This window comes from Opisthocomus hoazin, chromosome 6 (genome assembly GCF_030867145.1).
Source record: "Opisthocomus hoazin isolate bOpiHoa1 chromosome 6, bOpiHoa1.hap1, whole genome shotgun sequence".
Lineage (NCBI taxonomy): Eukaryota > Metazoa > Chordata > Aves > Opisthocomiformes > Opisthocomidae > Opisthocomus > Opisthocomus hoazin.
Window position 1 is genome coordinate 74,998,646 of NC_134419.1, and position 18,687 is coordinate 75,017,332.

General features: G+C 47.9%; 1 protein-coding gene across 8 annotated transcripts in view; it reads right to left on the reverse strand.

Moving 5' to 3' along the window:
* The window catches only part of FGFR2 (fibroblast growth factor receptor 2), a 90,389-nt gene extending 77,774 nt beyond the window's left edge, over positions 1-12,615 (reverse strand). For 6 of the 8 annotated variants that reach the window (XM_075423854.1, XM_075423853.1, XM_075423852.1 and 3 more), the window contains exons 1-2: positions 12,476-12,615; positions 8,145-8,401 (exon numbers count right to left, since the gene is read on the reverse strand). In XM_075423854.1, coding sequence (XP_075279969.1) covers positions 8,145-8,319 — 175 coding nt within the window. In that variant the 5' untranslated portion in view covers positions 8,320-8,401; positions 12,476-12,615. Of the gene's footprint in view, positions 1-8,144; positions 8,402-10,135; positions 10,284-10,631; positions 10,733-12,475 lie in introns of those variants that run through there. The other 2 variants (XM_075423855.1, XM_075423849.1) reach the window with 2 other exon arrangements.
* Between the last annotated feature and the right edge of the window lie 6,072 nt (positions 12,616-18,687).

Sequence of the window (18,687 nt, forward strand, 5' to 3'; positions counted from 1 at the left end):
CCAGCACGAATCCAAACAGAAAAACACAACATTTTTCTGCCAGGTTTGCCGAAGGCCATGCTCGGGACTGTTACTACTCAGCGTGCAAAAGAAATAAATTACAACTGTGAGGTTTAAAATTGCACAATTTCATGTTCGAGTGTTACTTCTAGGTGCAGAGAACACCTATTCAGATTCCCTATAAGCAAGTCAGCAGTTGTTTCTTTTGTACGCAGTCCCATTTTTACTTGACTATACAAATCCTCTTAATTTTAGCAGCTCGTCTGGAAGTCTCATCTTTCCTGTTCCCCTGAAATTCATCTTCCCCCACTTCCTAAAGTGGGATTTGAAAAAAGTCATTGGAAACCATATCCCCAAAACATCCCCTCAGCGCTCTGGAAAGTGCTATCCACGACACATACAAACCATAGGATATTCTCCAAACGCTTCAAAGCATACCAGGCTCCCTTTTAACCGAGAGCAACATTTAACCAACAGGCATCAGAGCTAATTCAATTCCAGCTCCACGCAGAGAACAGCCACCGGTGGTACCTGGGGACAAGGCAGGAGCAGCAGAACAAGCCCTGTGGTTGCATCTAGGCTGGCTATCTGCATTCCCAGGTGGCCCACAACCACGGACATGACAAGGTTCATTTTTAACTCATGGACACCTCCGTTGCTCGTAACTATAGCAGTGGCTCCTGGGCACTTCGCCACACTAACGGAAGATGGTTCAAGTGCTTCTGAATCATTAGGAGACGGGCTACCACCAAGGGGCCGTGCGCTGCAGATTCATTACAGAGCCAGCATGTTCATCCTGCACGTCTGAAATACCCGTGCTCCCCTGATGAGTAAATAATCTCAGATAAATCTGGGTACTTCAACGCTGCAATACCTACACAGGATTATTTTTTCATGATTAAACTATGTTTAATAGAACCGAGCTCAAGAATCGCTCAAAATTTAAACTGGCATTTTAAAATGATTTTTAAGAACAGCTGGGTGGCATTTCAAATTATAAATCATATTGCTTTCCTTGAAACAAATTGAACATTGCAACACCGAGACACTGAGCAGGGCAGCTCACAAACTTGCCAAGCCAGTCCCACAGAAGCAGACGCTCCCTCGCTGCCCAGCAGCCGGTCCTGCCAGCAGCTCACCCGTACCCCAAAGAGAGAGCGTCATCAACCCTACGCACCTTTTGCACACCACAACTTTGTATTCTGTTGAAAAACTAATTTGCAGCATGGTGCTCAGACCGATTTCTCTTCCATCCAACCATAATTTAACCTCTTACAGATGTGCCCTGCCCGGTGCAGGCTGCTGAGGAAGCCCCAGCCACCGCATCCAACACCAAACCCCACGCAGAAACAGCCACAAGCTCCCTGCGAGAAAGCCTGAGGTGACAACTACCACGCAACAAAACTCCTTTCAGAATAGAAACTCATGAAATTCTAGGAGAAAAAAAAAATTAAATACAGTAAAAATATGATTTTTTCCTCCTTAACCAGCTTCTTGTCCCCCTTTTTCTCCCCACCAGTCCCTCAACACATTGCCCTTCCCAGTAAACCCTCCCGAATGCAAGCCCTTTCCTTGCTACTAAGGAATTTCCCCCTCCTCTCAGTTCTTGTGGCTTTGCTACCGCCAGGCGCTTTGCGAGGCTGCTGGAGATTGGTCCATGCCCCAAACTGGTGAGCCAGTTCTTTGGCGGGGGAGGAAAAGCAATAATTACACACAGTTTGCAACGGCGTGTGAGGAGGGGAAAGAAAGTAGGTCAGATCGCACAACTCCTCAGCTTTGCTGAGGTTCACCAAATGCTTTCACTTACAGTCGTTTTAAAAATACAATTAAAATAATAACGGCCAGGCAAGCGAAGGAAGCAGCATGGTAGAATGCAGCTAGAACTTAGTTTGCCTTTCGGTCCCTCTCCTTGGCACAGATCACGTCGTTGTGTGGCGACAAGCAGCAAAAGGACCTGACTCAGCAGAAAGTGAAGCCTATGAGACACATCTCTGTACCAGGTGCTTACTACACTCCAACTCTCAGAAGTAGGTCCAGGATACCCAACCCCCTAAAAAAAAAAGTTATTTTTCAAAAAAATAAAAAAAAAACAATCCACAAAAACAAATCACCAGTGATAATTAAGAGATGGGAAAGGACAATCTGGTGATGTACAGAATCGGTATATGAATTATAACCTGTTTTTAAAAACTTTTTTAAAAAAAAATCTCCTTAGATATTTCCCCCTCTTACAGAACACCTCATTTTGCAACTGTCCCCATCGAGAGGCGCAGTCCCCAAGGCGTCAGTGTCGACGCAGTTTCGCTGACGCTCTCGGCTCCGACTGAAACCCGAAGGACCAAACTTCCAGCACAGCTCAGCGCTCCCAGCGCTCGTTTCGTAATTACAACAGGAGCTGTTGGCTGCCTCACTCTTGAAAATCTGGTCTTTATTTGAGATTTGCCTGCATTCAAAGTTGCTCCAACTTCTCTTTCAGTCAGCTTAAAAACCGGTTTAGTTCCCAGTACTACCAGACTGCGTCTCTGAATTGGGAGCACTCTGTGCCAAATCCACAAAGAAAAATGCAATGGACATACGGCACGATGCGCTGAACCTAAACTGAAATTTGGCCTGCTGTAGAAATCAGTTCCCAAATCGCTGTAAGGATAATTTTGGCAGGCTCCATGCCAAAACAAGTCTTGTCCAGTTTCCCACAGCCACCACCAATACAAATCGGTGCGTTCTGACCGACCCGGCAGAAGATGCTCCCGCTGGATCAGCTGAGATGGAGGAGCACAGCGCGTCCAGCCCGCGACCGGAGAACCGAACCCTCAGTCACACCGGTGCAAAACTCCAGACTACTCGTCGTTCCAGGCATGGTTTGGGTTCCTGATGTCTTTCGAGCATTCATTTTGCGCTTGTTTACCAGGTGCACTGTTACAAATAGACAAGACGTAACTTGCCTAAATGGCTGATGGTTCTTTTAAAAAGCACAGATTTATATTGCTAAGGAGTGCTGCCTCCAAGCAAGCCTCTGCTTTCTCTGTGAAGCGTCAGCCTTCAGGACTCACAAACCGCTTAACACTCAAAAAACCTGACATTTCCAATAAGGAACTTTTCTCTATTAATGACAGAAAAAGGGACAGTAAAGTATTTTTCTCACAATCCCATCTGTTCCTGAACTAAATATTAATTCTAAGAAAAATATTGATCTTTGAATGTATTTGTATAAAGGCAAGCAGTAACTTCTACTGAAGCTGGATATAGAAAGACGCTCCTTAGGAAATATGCTATGGTTATTATTAAAGCACCACACAATAGTCCATCATCTATCCCGTACACAATCTTCCATAACTGGAGTTGTTGGCATTTTTATTGTAAATTCTGCTTTCAAAGGTTTGTAACTTGCCTGTAAGAAAAGTTACTATAGCCTGAAATTTGTTGCAAGTCGTCTGCCAAAGAGGAACTATTTTAAGATTAGGAAACTATGCATCCATTGGAGTTGGTGGTTGGCTTGGGGTTTTATCTATACAAGTGGGGTTTTTTTTAAAAAAAAAAAAGACAAACAGAAAACCCTACAACTCAGCATCTTTGAAAATCTTCTGGCTCAAAAAACAAACAAAAAAAATCACTCAAGGAATTAAATTCCTAAAAGTTAATATTTTTTCCTCCTTCAAAAACCTGCAAATTTATGGCAGATAAGCCTGAAACGTGCAATTATTTGTGCTACTTTGCAAAATAGTTGCCACACTGACACACTACCCAGTGTCTCACCAAAACTGACTGTAAAGAACAACCCTACCCAAGCCCAATTAATTTGCAGCTCAGGACCATGCCCCTGCTAAAGGGCTGCGGATTTTAAACGCAGAATGGCCACGTGAAGACTGATTTAATCTGGCTGCTTGTACAATTCCCCAGAACCTCAGCTAGCAATGCCTGTACTGGGCCAAATAACTTACTGAACCAGATCCCTGAGAGGGCATCCAGCCCTCACCCGAAGCGGTGGGGATGTCACATTCCTCCATAATGGGCTGTGATAATTGCCCTTCCTTTAAAAAAAAAAATAATCCTCCAATTTAACTAATCAGTTTGCACTGTTAATCATAACTCGCAGATATCAAAGACCCTGCTCCCGTGAAGAAAACAGTAACAAGGTGAACTTTTTACTTTATTTTTCCCATCAGACTGGAAAGCAGCATCCTGGTGCTTCTCCACCGCCTCTGCCCCGGGAAGATGACCATGGTGCGGGGTCCCACCAGCCCTGCAATCTCGCAGGGTGGCACCAGCACGGAGAAGACCCACGGGGGCACCCCAGGATGGGGAGCACGCTGCTCCGGGTGGGAGAGGGGACATCCCACCACCGCAGCATCCCTCCTGCACCCTATGCAGCCCTACCCGCTCACCAGGAGGCTGGGAAGCTCCTCACAAGACCCCACATCCCGATCCAGGCAGGTCACGGCGGCTAACGAAGGGTTTCCGAGCAGACTGTGACAACTGCTGTGACCACAGGGGACGTTCACCTTTAAGCACTGCCAACATTTTTACAAAAATGAAGGTATCTTGCTCATATTAAGCAACATTTTTACAAAAGGGAAGGTATTGCTCTGGGTACTGCACTGGATGTGTTTATATTTGGATCTTGTTTAGTGCCAGCAAACGGCTGTGACCAACTTAAAACCCAAATGACAACTCGTTACTCACCTCAGGGCCCACCATAAGCACCCACCACCCATTAAAGTAGGTCTCTTTCCTTCACTGCTGCTCCTAGGAACCTCCCAAACGCACACTTAAGGCCATTTTGAACTACCATGTTTTCACAGGACACAGAATTAGGCTGTCCCTTGTGGAAAGCTTAAATTAGTCCTCTGAAATTCGACCTAAATTAAAAGAACTGAAACACATTGTTACTGCACTGGGCGAGGGCTCCGAGTGGGTGCTCCAAGGACAGCATCTCGGCATTGCATGTGGGGTAGAGACTAAATTAGCTACCCAGCAGAAAGATAACACACAGGCTGGGTAAGGGAAGGTCACAGGAGAGCTTGCTATTTATCAAATATATGTCTAAACTAATTATTCAGTTCACAAAGTAACCCTTCAACCTATGCGTGCGGTCAGAGCCCTTTTGAAATGCTGGCTATCATCAAAGGCCTTCGTAGCCTGGGTACACAGAGAGAGAATGGCTCCTTTGTACACTCTGGGGTAGACTTCTTTCTAAATATTTAAAAGCAGAAAGTCTTTATACTCCCTAGGATAAAAAAACATAGATGTAAACACTCGATGCAAGGCGTAATTCCACAGCTGACATTCCCCAAACTAACTCCCGCGAGCCCCATTTCTGCTCACGCTGCTGAACAGCCCCAGCCTTCACCACCACTGCTCGACACAGCAAGCACTGCAGCCACCAACCACCACAGTCAGGAGCCAGCCCTTAGCAAGCAATATTCAATAATCAATCCTGACGTTGTCATTTACAATGGCTCGAGACACCATCGTCAGCGTACACACTTTCATACGTACCAGAGTAGCACCTCATGGTCACAGGTGAGATGCAGAGCTCGGCGAGTCCAGTGCTTTATAAAAGCACCCGAGAGCAGCGTGCTGCCAAAGAGATCTGATTGACAGCGGATAACTAGAAAAGGAAAGTGCCCTGCTGCCCGACAGCATCTTGCACACATCCTGCACATCTCCATGCAGTTGATTACCCTATTAGCTCAGCACTGCTTGCACTGAGGTACCTACTTAGCCAGATACTCTGAAGAAAACAGTCGCAAATGTCCCTAAAGTTACACATAGCTATGAGAGAAAAGTATATTCTCTGTTACGATCGAAGCGATGAAAAGCCACAGCCTCAATCCCTGCTAACACTGCATACAGCTCTTTGAATATTCCGAGTCATCAACACAATAAGTAGTAACAATAAAAGCACCTATCATCAAAAAAAGACAAAATTTCGGGGGCGTCCATGGAGGAAGACCGAGGACTGGACCAACACGTGTCAGCAGAGGTCACGGCCCCGTCGACCTTCTCAGCTGGTACGAAATGTCACCGCTCTAATGACTGCACAGGCAGCAGCCCTCCCGAAAACTTACATTATTAGAGCATCTGACCCCCCAGATTAGCTGTGGCCAAAATGCTTAGCATTTACCAAATTAAACAAGAAGTCTGCTTTGTCTTTGGAGAGCTTTTATTTTTTTGAAGGGTTTTGTTTTGTTTTCAGCTTGGAGAGCTTGTGGGTGGCAGTGATAGAACCCAGAGAAGGTGATTGTGTAAAAACTTATTTTTTTTTTTAAAGGGGTTTAACAAAGTACATAAAGGAGGTTTTATTTCCCAAATCTCAGATATAAATCCCACACAATTCCCTGTATTCTGCAGCATAAAAGCTCTTATTATACCATTAACTTAAAAGCCTTTTTTTTCCCCCCTCATCTCTGGTAATGATTCGGCTTCTCACGTCTAAAATTGTTTCACGTCAGTAACATTCCTGTCCAGGGAAGAAGTTTTAAATCCTTTTTAACAATTTACTCTTTGATAAAACCCAGATTCCACCCCCTGGATATTCACCATGGAAAAAACATATTTTTAAACTGTGCTTTTTTAAATAGTAAAAGCTATTCTTTCCCCGAAAGCTGAAAAATTATCAGGCATCATTCAAGAAACATTACTCTTCTCCCTGTAAAGGACTCCACCAATCCAGGAATCACATTCTTTCTGATTTAACCCTAAAAAGAGGGGACCTCACTACAAACAGCTAATCTGAAACCAGAATTATTCACGATTTTGTCATTCCTCTGAAAAGCCAAAAAGGCACCAGATGTGCAAATCGTACAGTAAGTGGTGATGAGAGTTGGGCTTTTTTTTTTTTCTTCTTTCTCAAGTTACCTTCAAAAGAAAGAAAAACAAAAATCTTTGCTATCAACAATCGCTGTGGCTGACAGATGACAATATTGCTATACGTCGTTAATTTTTTTCAGGAATGCTTGCTAGGGAGGAGGGCTCATCATCTCTAAATAGTTCTTCCCTTGCCATCAATAAAAATGTACTTGGAACGGATTCTAGAAATGTGTTAGCTGGTGACGTCTATTTTTAGAGGCAGTGGATAGAAACAAATAAGTTCTGCATGAAAACGTATTAAATAAAAACAAAGCTGTAACCGTGGACATGAGTGGTAGAACGTGTAAAGGCCAAATTCTCTCCAGCAAGCTTGCTGGGTCAGAAGTGCTCTATGGACTGTTATGTTGGTTTGACAGATGAGTTACTAGAAAAGTAATCGCTCCTCCGACGGACGGGCAGAACCTTAGGAAGGAAGCCTCGCCTTCCCACTACGGTGCTCAGAGAGCAGGAAAGCTCCTACACAACACAGCAAAATCATTCTTAAAAACAAACAGCTCACGCGATAAGGAAGCCGCCCCTCCTTAGCCCTTTAGAGAAGAAAACCACTTTGCAAAGCTCGAGGAACGGACATATCTGGAAGAACACAGCAACAGGTGCGGGCTCAAAACAGCAGATTTCATCAAAACACCTTTCCCAACGTAGAGGTCTCAATTAGCCTTTGCTTTCAGAGTAATAAACTGCAGTCCTGGCTATTCACATCTCAACATATACACTTCCAGAACTTGCAATCCCGACACTGCACCAATTGTTCTTGGATATTAACAGCAATAGGGAAACATTCTAAGTACAAACACCAATAAAGCTGTAACGCCGTTTTTGCAGAGCGCCTGGCAAAATTAAACGTTCAGGCCGTTGAAAACTGTTGGGACTTCTGTTTCTCTGAACTTCCCAGCTTCAGAGCATCACAAAGACAGGCAGCTACACAGCCATTTCGTTCCCCGAGACAGAAACATGCAACACATACACAAGTGCAGTGGTTTCCTTGAAGACCCGCTCCTGAAAACTTGCAGCCGTACACTTTGATTACACAACGTGACGACGGTCCCGAGTGAAATCACAGACATGACTTGCTTGCATAAGATTAAATGAAGGCATGCTTGCGTGAACACAGCCCATGTGCGAGCAGGAAAAGTCAAAACCCGTAACTCTTGAGGGCTAATCTGTTACTTGCCTTCGATTTACCAAAGAAGTCAACATCTTTATGTGCTATTTCAGCTGTTCAGGCATTCAAAATTAAATTATTTTGTGGAATTAAGGATTCTAGGGTGACTTACCTTCAGGTTCCAGCGTGGCGTCTTCAACAACTAAATTAAACGAAGGTCGAGCCAGCGAAAGTCCAGCCATGGTGACCACCACCAGGCAGATAAGGCAACCCGAATCCCAGCTGACCATCTTTTTAGAGTAAATTCCTGGTCCATTTCCGTATCTCCATGTGGACTTTAATCCCATCTGAACACCTCTAGAGAAGCATGGAGAGAAAGCTGTGCCTTCGGCCAGGGTAATACCTCCTCCCTCGGAACGACGGCTGCTGCTGTGGGGACGAGAGAGATTTCACACTGTCAGCAAAACCATCTTAAACAGCAAACCAAAAAACTTCAGAAAGCCCCGAACAGAGCTGAGGTGAGAGGGAGGGGAGGAGGAGGATGGAAAAATAGTTTTCCAGATTCAAAATACGTGAAAAGTGAGTGACTTTTCATTTTCTGTTAGCAGTTTCCATCATCACCTGAGGCGTAACCAAGCCCTCCTTGTTTTCACAAAATCACTTCTCAGCACATATTTAGAGAGCTCTTTTACTGACAGAAAAATAAAGTTTTTAAAAAAAGGAGAGGCACACACATGTGCAGGCACATAACCTGTAATGCTACAAAATTACCACAATTATACAAATTATATTCTTATTATTGTTTGAAGGTTTATGTAAGTTTGCCTTGTTTTTCATTCCTTCACCTAGGCAGTTCTGCAGCCAGCTGAATTTGCAAGAATTCAGTAATTTTCCACAAGAAAAAACAGTTGAAAAATACTCTTTAGACTTGAATAATCCGTAAAACTGCCTTTCACCTGGGAACTTCCAGCTCCCCTATGGATGTACCTTTATCTGTCTCAGTTCAGTGCCCCTTTTAAAGCCCGAGAGTCCTGCACCGGTGAAAGGCTCCAGTCTTTGCAGGGATACTGGTTAGTTACGTTCCATTACAGGCAATTAAAATCTGTATCAAGCGTGGTACAGACTGCAGTTTCATGGGAGACCTCCCCAGCATCGTTTTCCATTCATATATGCTAAACTCCGTGAACGCATTTCTCTTCTCTCTCAAAGATGCCCATTGATAAGCGTTTTTCAGATGGGGAAAAAAAAGTCTATTTTATCCACAGCAGAAGTAACTTCAATGGATGGAGTTAACTGGTAATCCAGGCATGGGCTGAGGGAGGAGAGAAGCGGAGCGGTACCAAAGCAACCTGCACTCCCGTCAGGGGACCCTGGTGCCACCACATTAAAATGCCAGGTGAGGGTCAGAAGAGCATCCTCACAGGGCAATTTAACAGCTCAACCAGAAAATGAGGCCTGATTTTCCGCTTCAAAAATAAAAGATGGTAGACCTCAGTAGATGGATAAAGCAAGTAACTGCAGCGATTGTTCTAATCCAGCCAGTGATTCATTTTAGATGTGATGAAACCCAACTGAAGCTTAGAAAGCACTCGTCTTGAAAGGGAAAAATAACAAAAAACTCTTTTTCCCTCCTGCTCTCACCTTTTACAAACAAACAAACAAAAAAAAGGGTGGGGAAATTGTAGCCATAAAAGTAAACTTCACAAAACTCCCTGTCATTTGGACGTGGTACCTCAGCGTACGGCACACAGAAACATGGACAAATAGCCTCCCTTTGTACAGCCAACCATTAAGAAGTTTACTCACATTTTACTAGCCTTTTGCTACCTGCACATACAAACCGCTTTTCACAGTGCTAAGGACAGAAATGCTGTTGAGGCATCTGTTATCTTGGCTACTATATACGATAACTTCTGGAGTCAGCAGAAACAGATTTGAGATGACATAAAGCAGGCACTTGGGGAAAGCAATCAACACACGGTATTTCAGGCGAATCCCTGGTACTTCAGGGCAAGCTTTTTTCACCTCAGCTGATAGCAGCTCAAAGCTCTGTTGCTCCTTTCGAGATCTAAGCGTAGCGTGAGCATCCCAGACCACAAGCAAGCAACCACCATTAAATCGCCAGTGACACCACCACCACCAGACCACTGCGTAAACACTTACAAAGAGCTCGCCGAGCACTTCTCTAAACCAGCGCCGAGCGGGCGGAGAATTGCAGAGAGCTCAGTCTCCAGGACCGGTTTATGTTTGGTGAAGGACCGGAGCAAGCCCCTCCTGGCCGCTACCACCCAGGTCAACCGCCCGACTCGCTGCCTGACAGCCACGGCTCTGGAGCTCAGTTTATTCAGCTGGAAAGCGGGTAGAAACCCTAATTAACAGGCTGGATGGAATGCTAATTTAATTTCCATAAATCATCCTGTAAACTCCGATTAAAGGCTATGTGTAGAAATGCAAAATTGAATCATAATTTTGCAAAAAGAAAACATACCAGAACGCTAGTATATATTCCAGACTCTAACAGCATTAATTCCACTTACATTTCAGCCGTTGCAGATATTTCGGCTACGTTAAAGGCCACTGCAAGCATGTTTGTGGCTCCTACCCTCATCCCTAAATCCTGAAGCGCAGCACAAGGCTACCTGACCACGCGTCCTCTCACCTGAAGAGTTTTGCCAGCTTCTGCACCTGAACATCTGCCAGCGGAGAGAAGGGACTCTTCACCCCCAGGGCAGCAGCAAACTCAAAACCGCAGCTTGCCAAGGCGTAGCAAAGCCAAAATCAGAGCTCTGGAGCCGTCCATGGAGCCAAGCCACTTCTCACCACCACGACAGCGACCGGGGTTCGAGGACTGCCCTCTCCCCAAAAGAAGCGGAGGCCAGCGGACATGAAACGAAACCAAATTCTTTTCATAGTTCAATCGCCACAGTTGCTGGGGGACGAGCCTCTGGAAAGACCTCCTGCGCTGGATAATTATGTACCTCTATCTCAATGTTTGGAACACAGCCCCAGCATGCTTTTTGGCCTCCACAATCCTGGCTTCCTGACTACAATACCATAATCCCTCCTGGAGTCTCAGCCTCAGTGAAAGCCACACGTAGTGTTTATTTTTCCCCTTGAAAGGGAACTCTGTCTCCCTCCTCAGCCTACACTTCGGGGAGGAGCTGTCAGCTTCCAGTGATTGATGGCTCTCCTTGCCACTCGCTCATCAAGTCCATTTTCACCTCGTCACATACCTGCCCAAATTTCTTTGCCAAACTGACAAGCATGGGAAAGCAGACTGGTTTGGGAGCCCAACCAAATTCCTCCAAGCTGTACTCCAGCTGAAACGCACACACACAAACAAGTAGTACTTGTTCAGCGGCGGCATTAGTTAAATTCAACGCTTGGTGTTCTTTTTAATCTGCTTCCACTGTTGTTTATAAGATGTTTATCACTCCCCGGGGAGAGCACGTTAACCGAATCAATACCTCGCTCATTGCGGGGCTTCTCAGCATCTCCCTCGCTCAGGCGAGGAACAGCAAAGCCTGAACGGAGCAGGGATCTTCCCTCCCCAAAGCAATCTCCAGCGCCCTCAAAGCCCAGTAGCTTCGCCAGAAAAACCCACGTACCTGAAGCTTCAAAGCCAACAGCTTTGTATACACGTACACACGCACACAAATACATACGCGTCCATAAATACACATATACACACAAATACATACGCGTCCATAAATACATATACACAAGCGCATAGCTCTAACAAGACTTTTCGTCCCAGTTCAATCTCCGAGCAAACCCGAGCATCACCGCTATTAAACATTAATTCTGGACGACTAATGGGAACCGGCTGGCAGCTTCAGGACTTTTTTTTCATTGTTTGAACTTCTTTCATTTGCTTTCCAGGACTATCCTGTTTTTCTCAAGTCTTTTGCCACTAAGAGATGGGGACACACACACACACACACACGAATCTGCATTTTAATTGACATTCCAGAGGGAGAGAGAGAAGTCCAGAGGCTGCTGATTGCTGTCTATTCAGCCCAAACAGGCTTTTCAGATGAAAATGAGTAAAGGCTAGTGGAAGATTTACAGGGATTTGGTACAAAGGAGACAATGAAGTTTTAAATGTTGATAGCGTTTCACACCGACGGCATAATGGGTCCCTGCCCGAGCGGGCCGCTTTGCATTTAAATATATATTCCCTCGAGGATTTCTCTCGCCCCCTCCTCGCCCCAGGCGGGGCGGTTTGCGGGGCAGCCCTCGCCCCCGGGAGGACCGGGCTCCCAACCGGGGGGGGGGATCTGTCCCCGAGGGTCCCTCACCCCCCGCCGGACACCTTCCCCGCAGACCCCAGCGCATCCCCCGGCCTGGGGGGGGGGACACCGGCTTCCCCCCGCCCTCCCCGGCACAGCGGTGACAGAACGACGGCGGCGGAGCCCGGGGTTGGGGGGGGCACAGCCAGGTGGCGGGGAAGCGCCGGGACCCCCAGCCCTCCGCCCCGCTCCCCCCCCCCGGTGCCATTACCTGCAGCGGGGAAGGCTCGGCGGGACGGGTCCGCTCCCCGGCAGCGGGCGGGCTGAGGCGCGGCGCCGAGCGGCGGCTCCCCGGGACGGGACGGGGCGGGAGGAGCAACTCCTTCCGCGGCCGCGGTCACTCCGCGGGCAGCCCCGGCGGGGCCGGCCGGCGAGCCCGCAGCGGGGCGGCGGGGCGCATCCCCCGCGGGGGGCGGCTGCGGGAGGCGGCTGCGGGAGGCGAGGCAGGAGCCGGCCCGGCCCGGCCCGTCGCCCGGCTGGGGCTGGGGCTGCGGCTACCGCCTCAGAGGGGCGAGCCCGCCGTGCCCGGCGCCGGCCGCAGCCTCCTCCCCCGTGCGGGCATCGCCGAGCAGAGCCCCGCCGCGCCCGCTCCGCTCCATCCAGCCGCCCTCCCCGGCCCGCCGCAGCTTTGCCAGCCCCCCTCGGGTGGGCGGGTGGGGGCTTGCGCTTTTTTTTTTTTCTTTTTCTCCCCCCCCCCCTTTTTTTTTTTTTTTTTTCTTTTTTTTTTCCCCTCCTCCTCTTTCGCTCCCCCCCTTCTCCTCCCCTCTCCCTCCCGGCGCACTCCTCCGGCTCCCTTCCTCCCTCCCCCGGTCACTCCCCCCGCTGCAACCCGAGCCGTTTCCTGGACGGGCGCTGCTCGGCTCTGCCAATCGCCGCGGCGCGGAGCCCCTTCCCCCGCCGACCGGCCCGGCCCGGCCCGGGGAGCCGAGCTACCGGCCCCGCTCCGCCGCCAAGCCCAGCCGGGGGTCGGGGCCGCCTCCCCGCCGGGGACGTGGCCGGGTGGCTCGGCAGAAGGCAGACGGGGACGTGGAGCAGTGTTAAGAGCGGGGCTGGAGTCCCCCCGCTGCGTCCCCGGGGGAGCGGGGAAGGGCATCCCGCACGGCTTCACACGGCCCCGCACGAAGGAAAGATGGGGAGCGCGGGGGGTTCCCCGTCCCGGCGGGGCGGTTTGGTGGGGGCACCCGGCCCGCTCGGTGCCTCCCCGGGCCCGGGCCGTTCCCGCACGCAACGGGGCAATGCGGGGCGGCGTCGAAATCCCCATGCGAAAACGGTACCAGCACTGCAACTTTCCCAGAAAACCTCTCCAGGAGGTTTTTTTGGCTCGGAAGCCGGCCCGTTACGGCGAGGGAGGACGGCTGGGTAGAGCCCACCCCGCACATCACCCTCGGCTCAGGAGCTTTGCGGCGCAAAGCCCGGGTTCAGCTGCCTCGTCAGTTCGTCTGACAGCGCGGCTCTAATCACTGGGGGGGGGGAGGGATTGCCCGGATAGGGAAAGGTTGTCAAATAGTCAGGCAAACTGGGCTCCCCAGCTCAAGAAAGATGAGGAGCTACTGGAGAGAGTCCAGCGGAGGGCTACGAGGATGATGGGGGGACTGGAACATCTCTCCTATGAGGAAAGGCTGAAGGAGCTGGGCTTGTTCAGCCTGAAGAAGAGAAGGCTGAGAGGGGACCTTAGAAATGCCTCTAAATATCTGCAGGGTGGGTGTCAGGAGGACGGGGCCAGACTCTTTCCAGTGGTGCCCTCAGTGGTGCCCAGTGACAGGACAAGGGGCAATGGGCACAAACTGAAGCACAGGAAGTTCCAGCTGAACATGAGGAAGAACTTCTTCCCTCTGAGGATGACGGAGCACTGGAACAGGCTGCCCAGGGAGGCTGTGGAGTCTCCTTCTCTGGAGATATTCAAGCCCCACCTGGACAAGGTCCTGTGCAGCCTGCTCTGGGTGACCCTGCTTCGGCAGGGGGTTGGACTGGGTGACCCACAGAGGTCCCTTCCAACCCCGACCATTCTGTGATTCTGTGATTTGCCTGGACACACAGATTTAAAAATATGCATAATGTTGGTATTCAAAATTCAGTGTAACTTAACCTGCAAGCTTAATAAAACATTTGCTTTAGATACCGTTAGCTAGCAGGTTGCTAACACAGCCCATGTGATGCTTGCTGTGTAGAATCAGCTTGACAACAAAATCAATGAGTGGTGGTTGCCTCAAATTAAATCCGCATTGATCAATTTAAAGTTGCTTTATTTAAGCATAGCTCTACTGTACTTTTTATATGTTGTGTGCAGCGTTGACCAAGGGGATTTTGAAGGACTGTGGCTGCACAGCACAGCATAGCTCTCTATTTACATACTTCCAGACACCGAAAACTTGAAAACAAGCTCTCTGTCGAACATGTACTCACCTCCCAGAAAGCACTTTCCCACCATCGTCAGTGGTAAAGCAGGCTTTATGAGGGACGGCAGACAAATTTGTAATTGATTAGAAACACAGGTTTAATATTTTTGCTGTTGTTGTCCCTAAAGCAGCAGACATCTGAATGTTCTAATTGAGAAGCTGAGATGTCACAGTCAAGATCCAATTTTCCCAGCTCCGGGCATGTCCATCGCCCATTGAAAACATTGTTAACGCATTCTCACATAAATTATTGTCCGACACAGGAAGCTGCAATACCTTTCGCCATTCAGCGATATCTTTGCATACTCTGAAAGAAAAGGAAGCATTCCACTAAAAATGACAAATCAGAACACCTATTTCCAATATCTGGAAGCACTTGTCAGAATTTATTCTTTTTGGGGGGTTGAAAAGATAGCAGTCTATCAATAGCAGCCTTTTCTCTTAAAGGAGCCACATTCTCCGAAAGTGGCCCACAACAGCCCAACTCCTCAATCTGAGAAAAGCCGAAGCATGTTTGGAATTAAGGGGGGGGGGGGGGATCAATTCTGTCATCATATTTAGGCTTCAAGAGATCTCAGTGGGCCCAGGGAGCCTTTCATAGCAGTTCGGCTGCTGAATGAGAGCATAATCTCTTTACAGTTTTTTCCTCCTCCTCTCAAAGTGGCTGGGATCTTTTCTGTGAGCCCTCCTGCACGTGAATGGTGTGGCTAATAAGCCTATTAATGAGGTTCCACAGCGGAGTGTGAATAGGTAAATAAGCCCCAATCTGTTGAGGTTCAGGAGCAAGGGCAGTAAAGCCATCATGAACTAAAGGTGACAGTTTGAACTGAAATAGGAACAACAGCTCCAGGTTTCAAGCGAAAGAATAGACAGACAAGGCACACATTCAGGCTCCTTCTACCCCCTACCGAGTCCTATTTTCTTTCCCATTCTTCCTCCTTTATAAAATGTCTTGAGTAGTCACCCATTTTTTCAAAGGCTCTTGAGACGTCCTTTTTCATCCTGGCAATGATACATCAATAGGGAGGAAGGAAAATGAGGACACCAATGCTCCTTTGCCCCTGCAAGTTTCAAAAGCAGGAACAGCCATGTCCCCCCTCGCATATGGAAGCGAGGGAGGAGAAAGAAAGTTAAATTGAATCTTTCAGCCCTGCCAGCTCTTTGTTCCTGCTGTCAGCTGGACCCTGGTCCCCCTCCGCACGCAGGCAGGGGTACAGTTAATGTTCAACGGAGACGTGGTGCAAGCGAGGGGCTCCAGCTGCGGGAAGGCACAGCTGGGCTCAGCCAGCTCGCCGCCACGGAGTGGGCAGAGGTACGGAGATGGATTCCTTGCCACCTGGCATCTCTTCTACCTGGCAGGGTAAGGTGAAGAAGTGCCTGACTTCAGGCTGCTCCCGTCCTGGATCTGCAAGAGCTTGACTCTAGGGCTTATAGGGCTGAAGGTAGAAGGTTAAGCAGAAGATGAAGAGCTTGTGTCTATGGAGAGATGAGGTGAGACAGGCTACCAATGCCTTCAAGTGATGTGGGAAAAGTCAACTTAGGAAAAAAAAACATAACACAGAGCTTCTCAGCACTCCTCAGTTCTAATCCTCACAGAGTCTCTGACATTTCTTTTAACTGCTGGAGAGATCAGTGTAGTCAGGGCTCCACGGAAAGCAGCTTCTCCGTGGGAGCCCAGTGAGGAACAAGCCCCAGCTCCTGCTGCTTTGCAGGCAGATGGCCAGGGCGGCCGCAGGTACCCGAGGGAAGCAAATTCCCCAATACCGGGCCATTCGCCAGGTGCTGGGCCTGCTAACGCGTCATGTTTCTGTCTATCTGATGAAAATAGGAGTATAATACAGAAAATCAAATAAATTTAAAACAACAGAAGGAAAACCCACACATTAAACTTTTAGAGAACTATGGGGAGAGATCCCCTACACCCTCATTCAGCCACACACATCGCTGAGGGTTTAGCTTCTCCACGGAAGATGATGCGAAGCGACATTTCTTCCCTGTTATTCAGGCTGTCTGGTCCAAAATATTTGCCTGACCATGCTGGATACAACTAAATACCTGTCCAAGATTTTATTTTTTGAAGTTCTTCTCAAGCTAAGTGCCTAAACCCAAACTCTGGTGGATAAAATGTTTACCTGGTTTCCAAAGTATTTATGGCTCCCTTCCATGGCAGCTTTGAACTTTTCTTTTAGGGTGCCAAAGAAGCAAAACCTAGGAACCCACTTGTGAAAATCTTTTTCTTTTCAAAGATAGGCAAAATCGCTCTATATATGGGTCACTAGTCAATTCATATTCATACAGAGGCGACCCCTTGCTAACACAAAAACTGCCACTGAGAGACTTCCATCACTAGTCCTCCCCGTGTATTACTTCAAGATGCTGCTAAATTGAAAAACTGAGATAAGAATTTCTGTATTTTCATGCCAGTAGATCCGATAATTATCCGTAAAATTGTGAGGCAGACTGGCTACAAAGTTCTTTTGCGGTAAAATGTATACAGGAAGGGGGGCTGCAGTTCCCAGCCCGTAAAGGGATAGTTTTACTGGCTATTTATCAACAAAATAACTTATTTTGGTTAAGCTACAGAAACTGGCAAATTAGTTTCCCTTGCCTATCAATTTTTGATCTCCCTCTGCATTATGCACAGCAGAATCTTCTAAGAGATGCTTCTTCAGGCAGTAAGGCCAAGCGGTTGGAAAAAACAAGAGATCCTATCGTGTCAGTGTGTTGCAATGGCATTTTGAGTATCAGCACTCCCTGCAGACTGTTGTGCCTCGTAGCCATGTAACCTTTCTGGTACTTCTCTCATTTTGTTCCTCTTAAGGAAAAGACTAGAAAAATATTTGTTGTTATTGTTACAGTGTTGCAAGATGTATTTAAACAGGAAATGTGGTGTGTTATGAGCTGGGTATTACACTGGGATCCTAGACCTTTGGTGCTTTCTGCCCTTCTACTCCAGCTTTCCTACACAGTCCTGGGAAAGGCACTTAATTTGTCTGTGCCCAAGCTCTCCAGCTATGAAATGAGAACAATAGATGCTTCCTGTCTCCCACCCTTTATCCAGTTCATCTATTTAGATGGTAAGCTCCTCATCTCTGACCATGTTTTTATGCATGGCTTAGAACAATAGGACACTGATCTCAGCTGGAACCTCCAGGCACTTCTATAATGCAAATATTGAATACTAAATAATCAAAATAAAAGAAAATCCTCAATTTATTATGTGTTCTCTCATAAAGAATTTGTCACACGCTGTCCTGGTAGAGTACCTCTGGCTCTCGGGGAACAGTAGCTGTTCTAAAAGAGAGGAAAGCAACATCCATTGGAGAATATCTTTTAACAGTAAGCTCCCCTAAAGCAGGTCTCAGAGAAACCATGTGAATAAAGCCCTTTTCAGCGCCAAGCAGGGCACAGCAAGACAGAGCCAGACTTACAAAAATGAGAAGACAAAGGCTGCAAAGACAATTTGTCTTTCTCTTACAGAACTTGGATATATTTGGCTTGTTGGCCCATGTACATCTTATTTCTGCTTGCAGTTGATCCATACATGCTGGTTTGTTTTCCTGGACCTCTGTTGTCTAACTAGACCGACTGGTGGTTGTGGCAGCTTCCCATGCAACGTTACACCAGATCAGATTTTTCTCTGGTGACACCAGGGGGTTTGGCAAGCATGCCCTGACTTTCAGGCACAACCTCAGAGCAGAAGGTGCAAAGTCGGGCTTACACCAGGGTTCCTGTTGTAGTTTTAACCCTGGAAGGGGCAGAAAGCTATGTGGCAGGGATCCACAGTGTAGGCACGCTGTTCTTCCCAGGCAGGGTCCCGTGCCCCAGCCATCGCACAGCACCGAGTCCCTGCAGACCCCGTCTGCTTCCCACATCCTTCGCTACAGTGCCAAGCTCCGTGTTTCTCCTTCACTCTTTCAGAGGCCCAGCTGCAGACACAAACACGCGCAGTCACTCTGTAGCAGTTCAAAAAAATGAAATAAAAGTCTTTTTTTGTACTTTCCACAACCCTGGGTAATAAAGCACT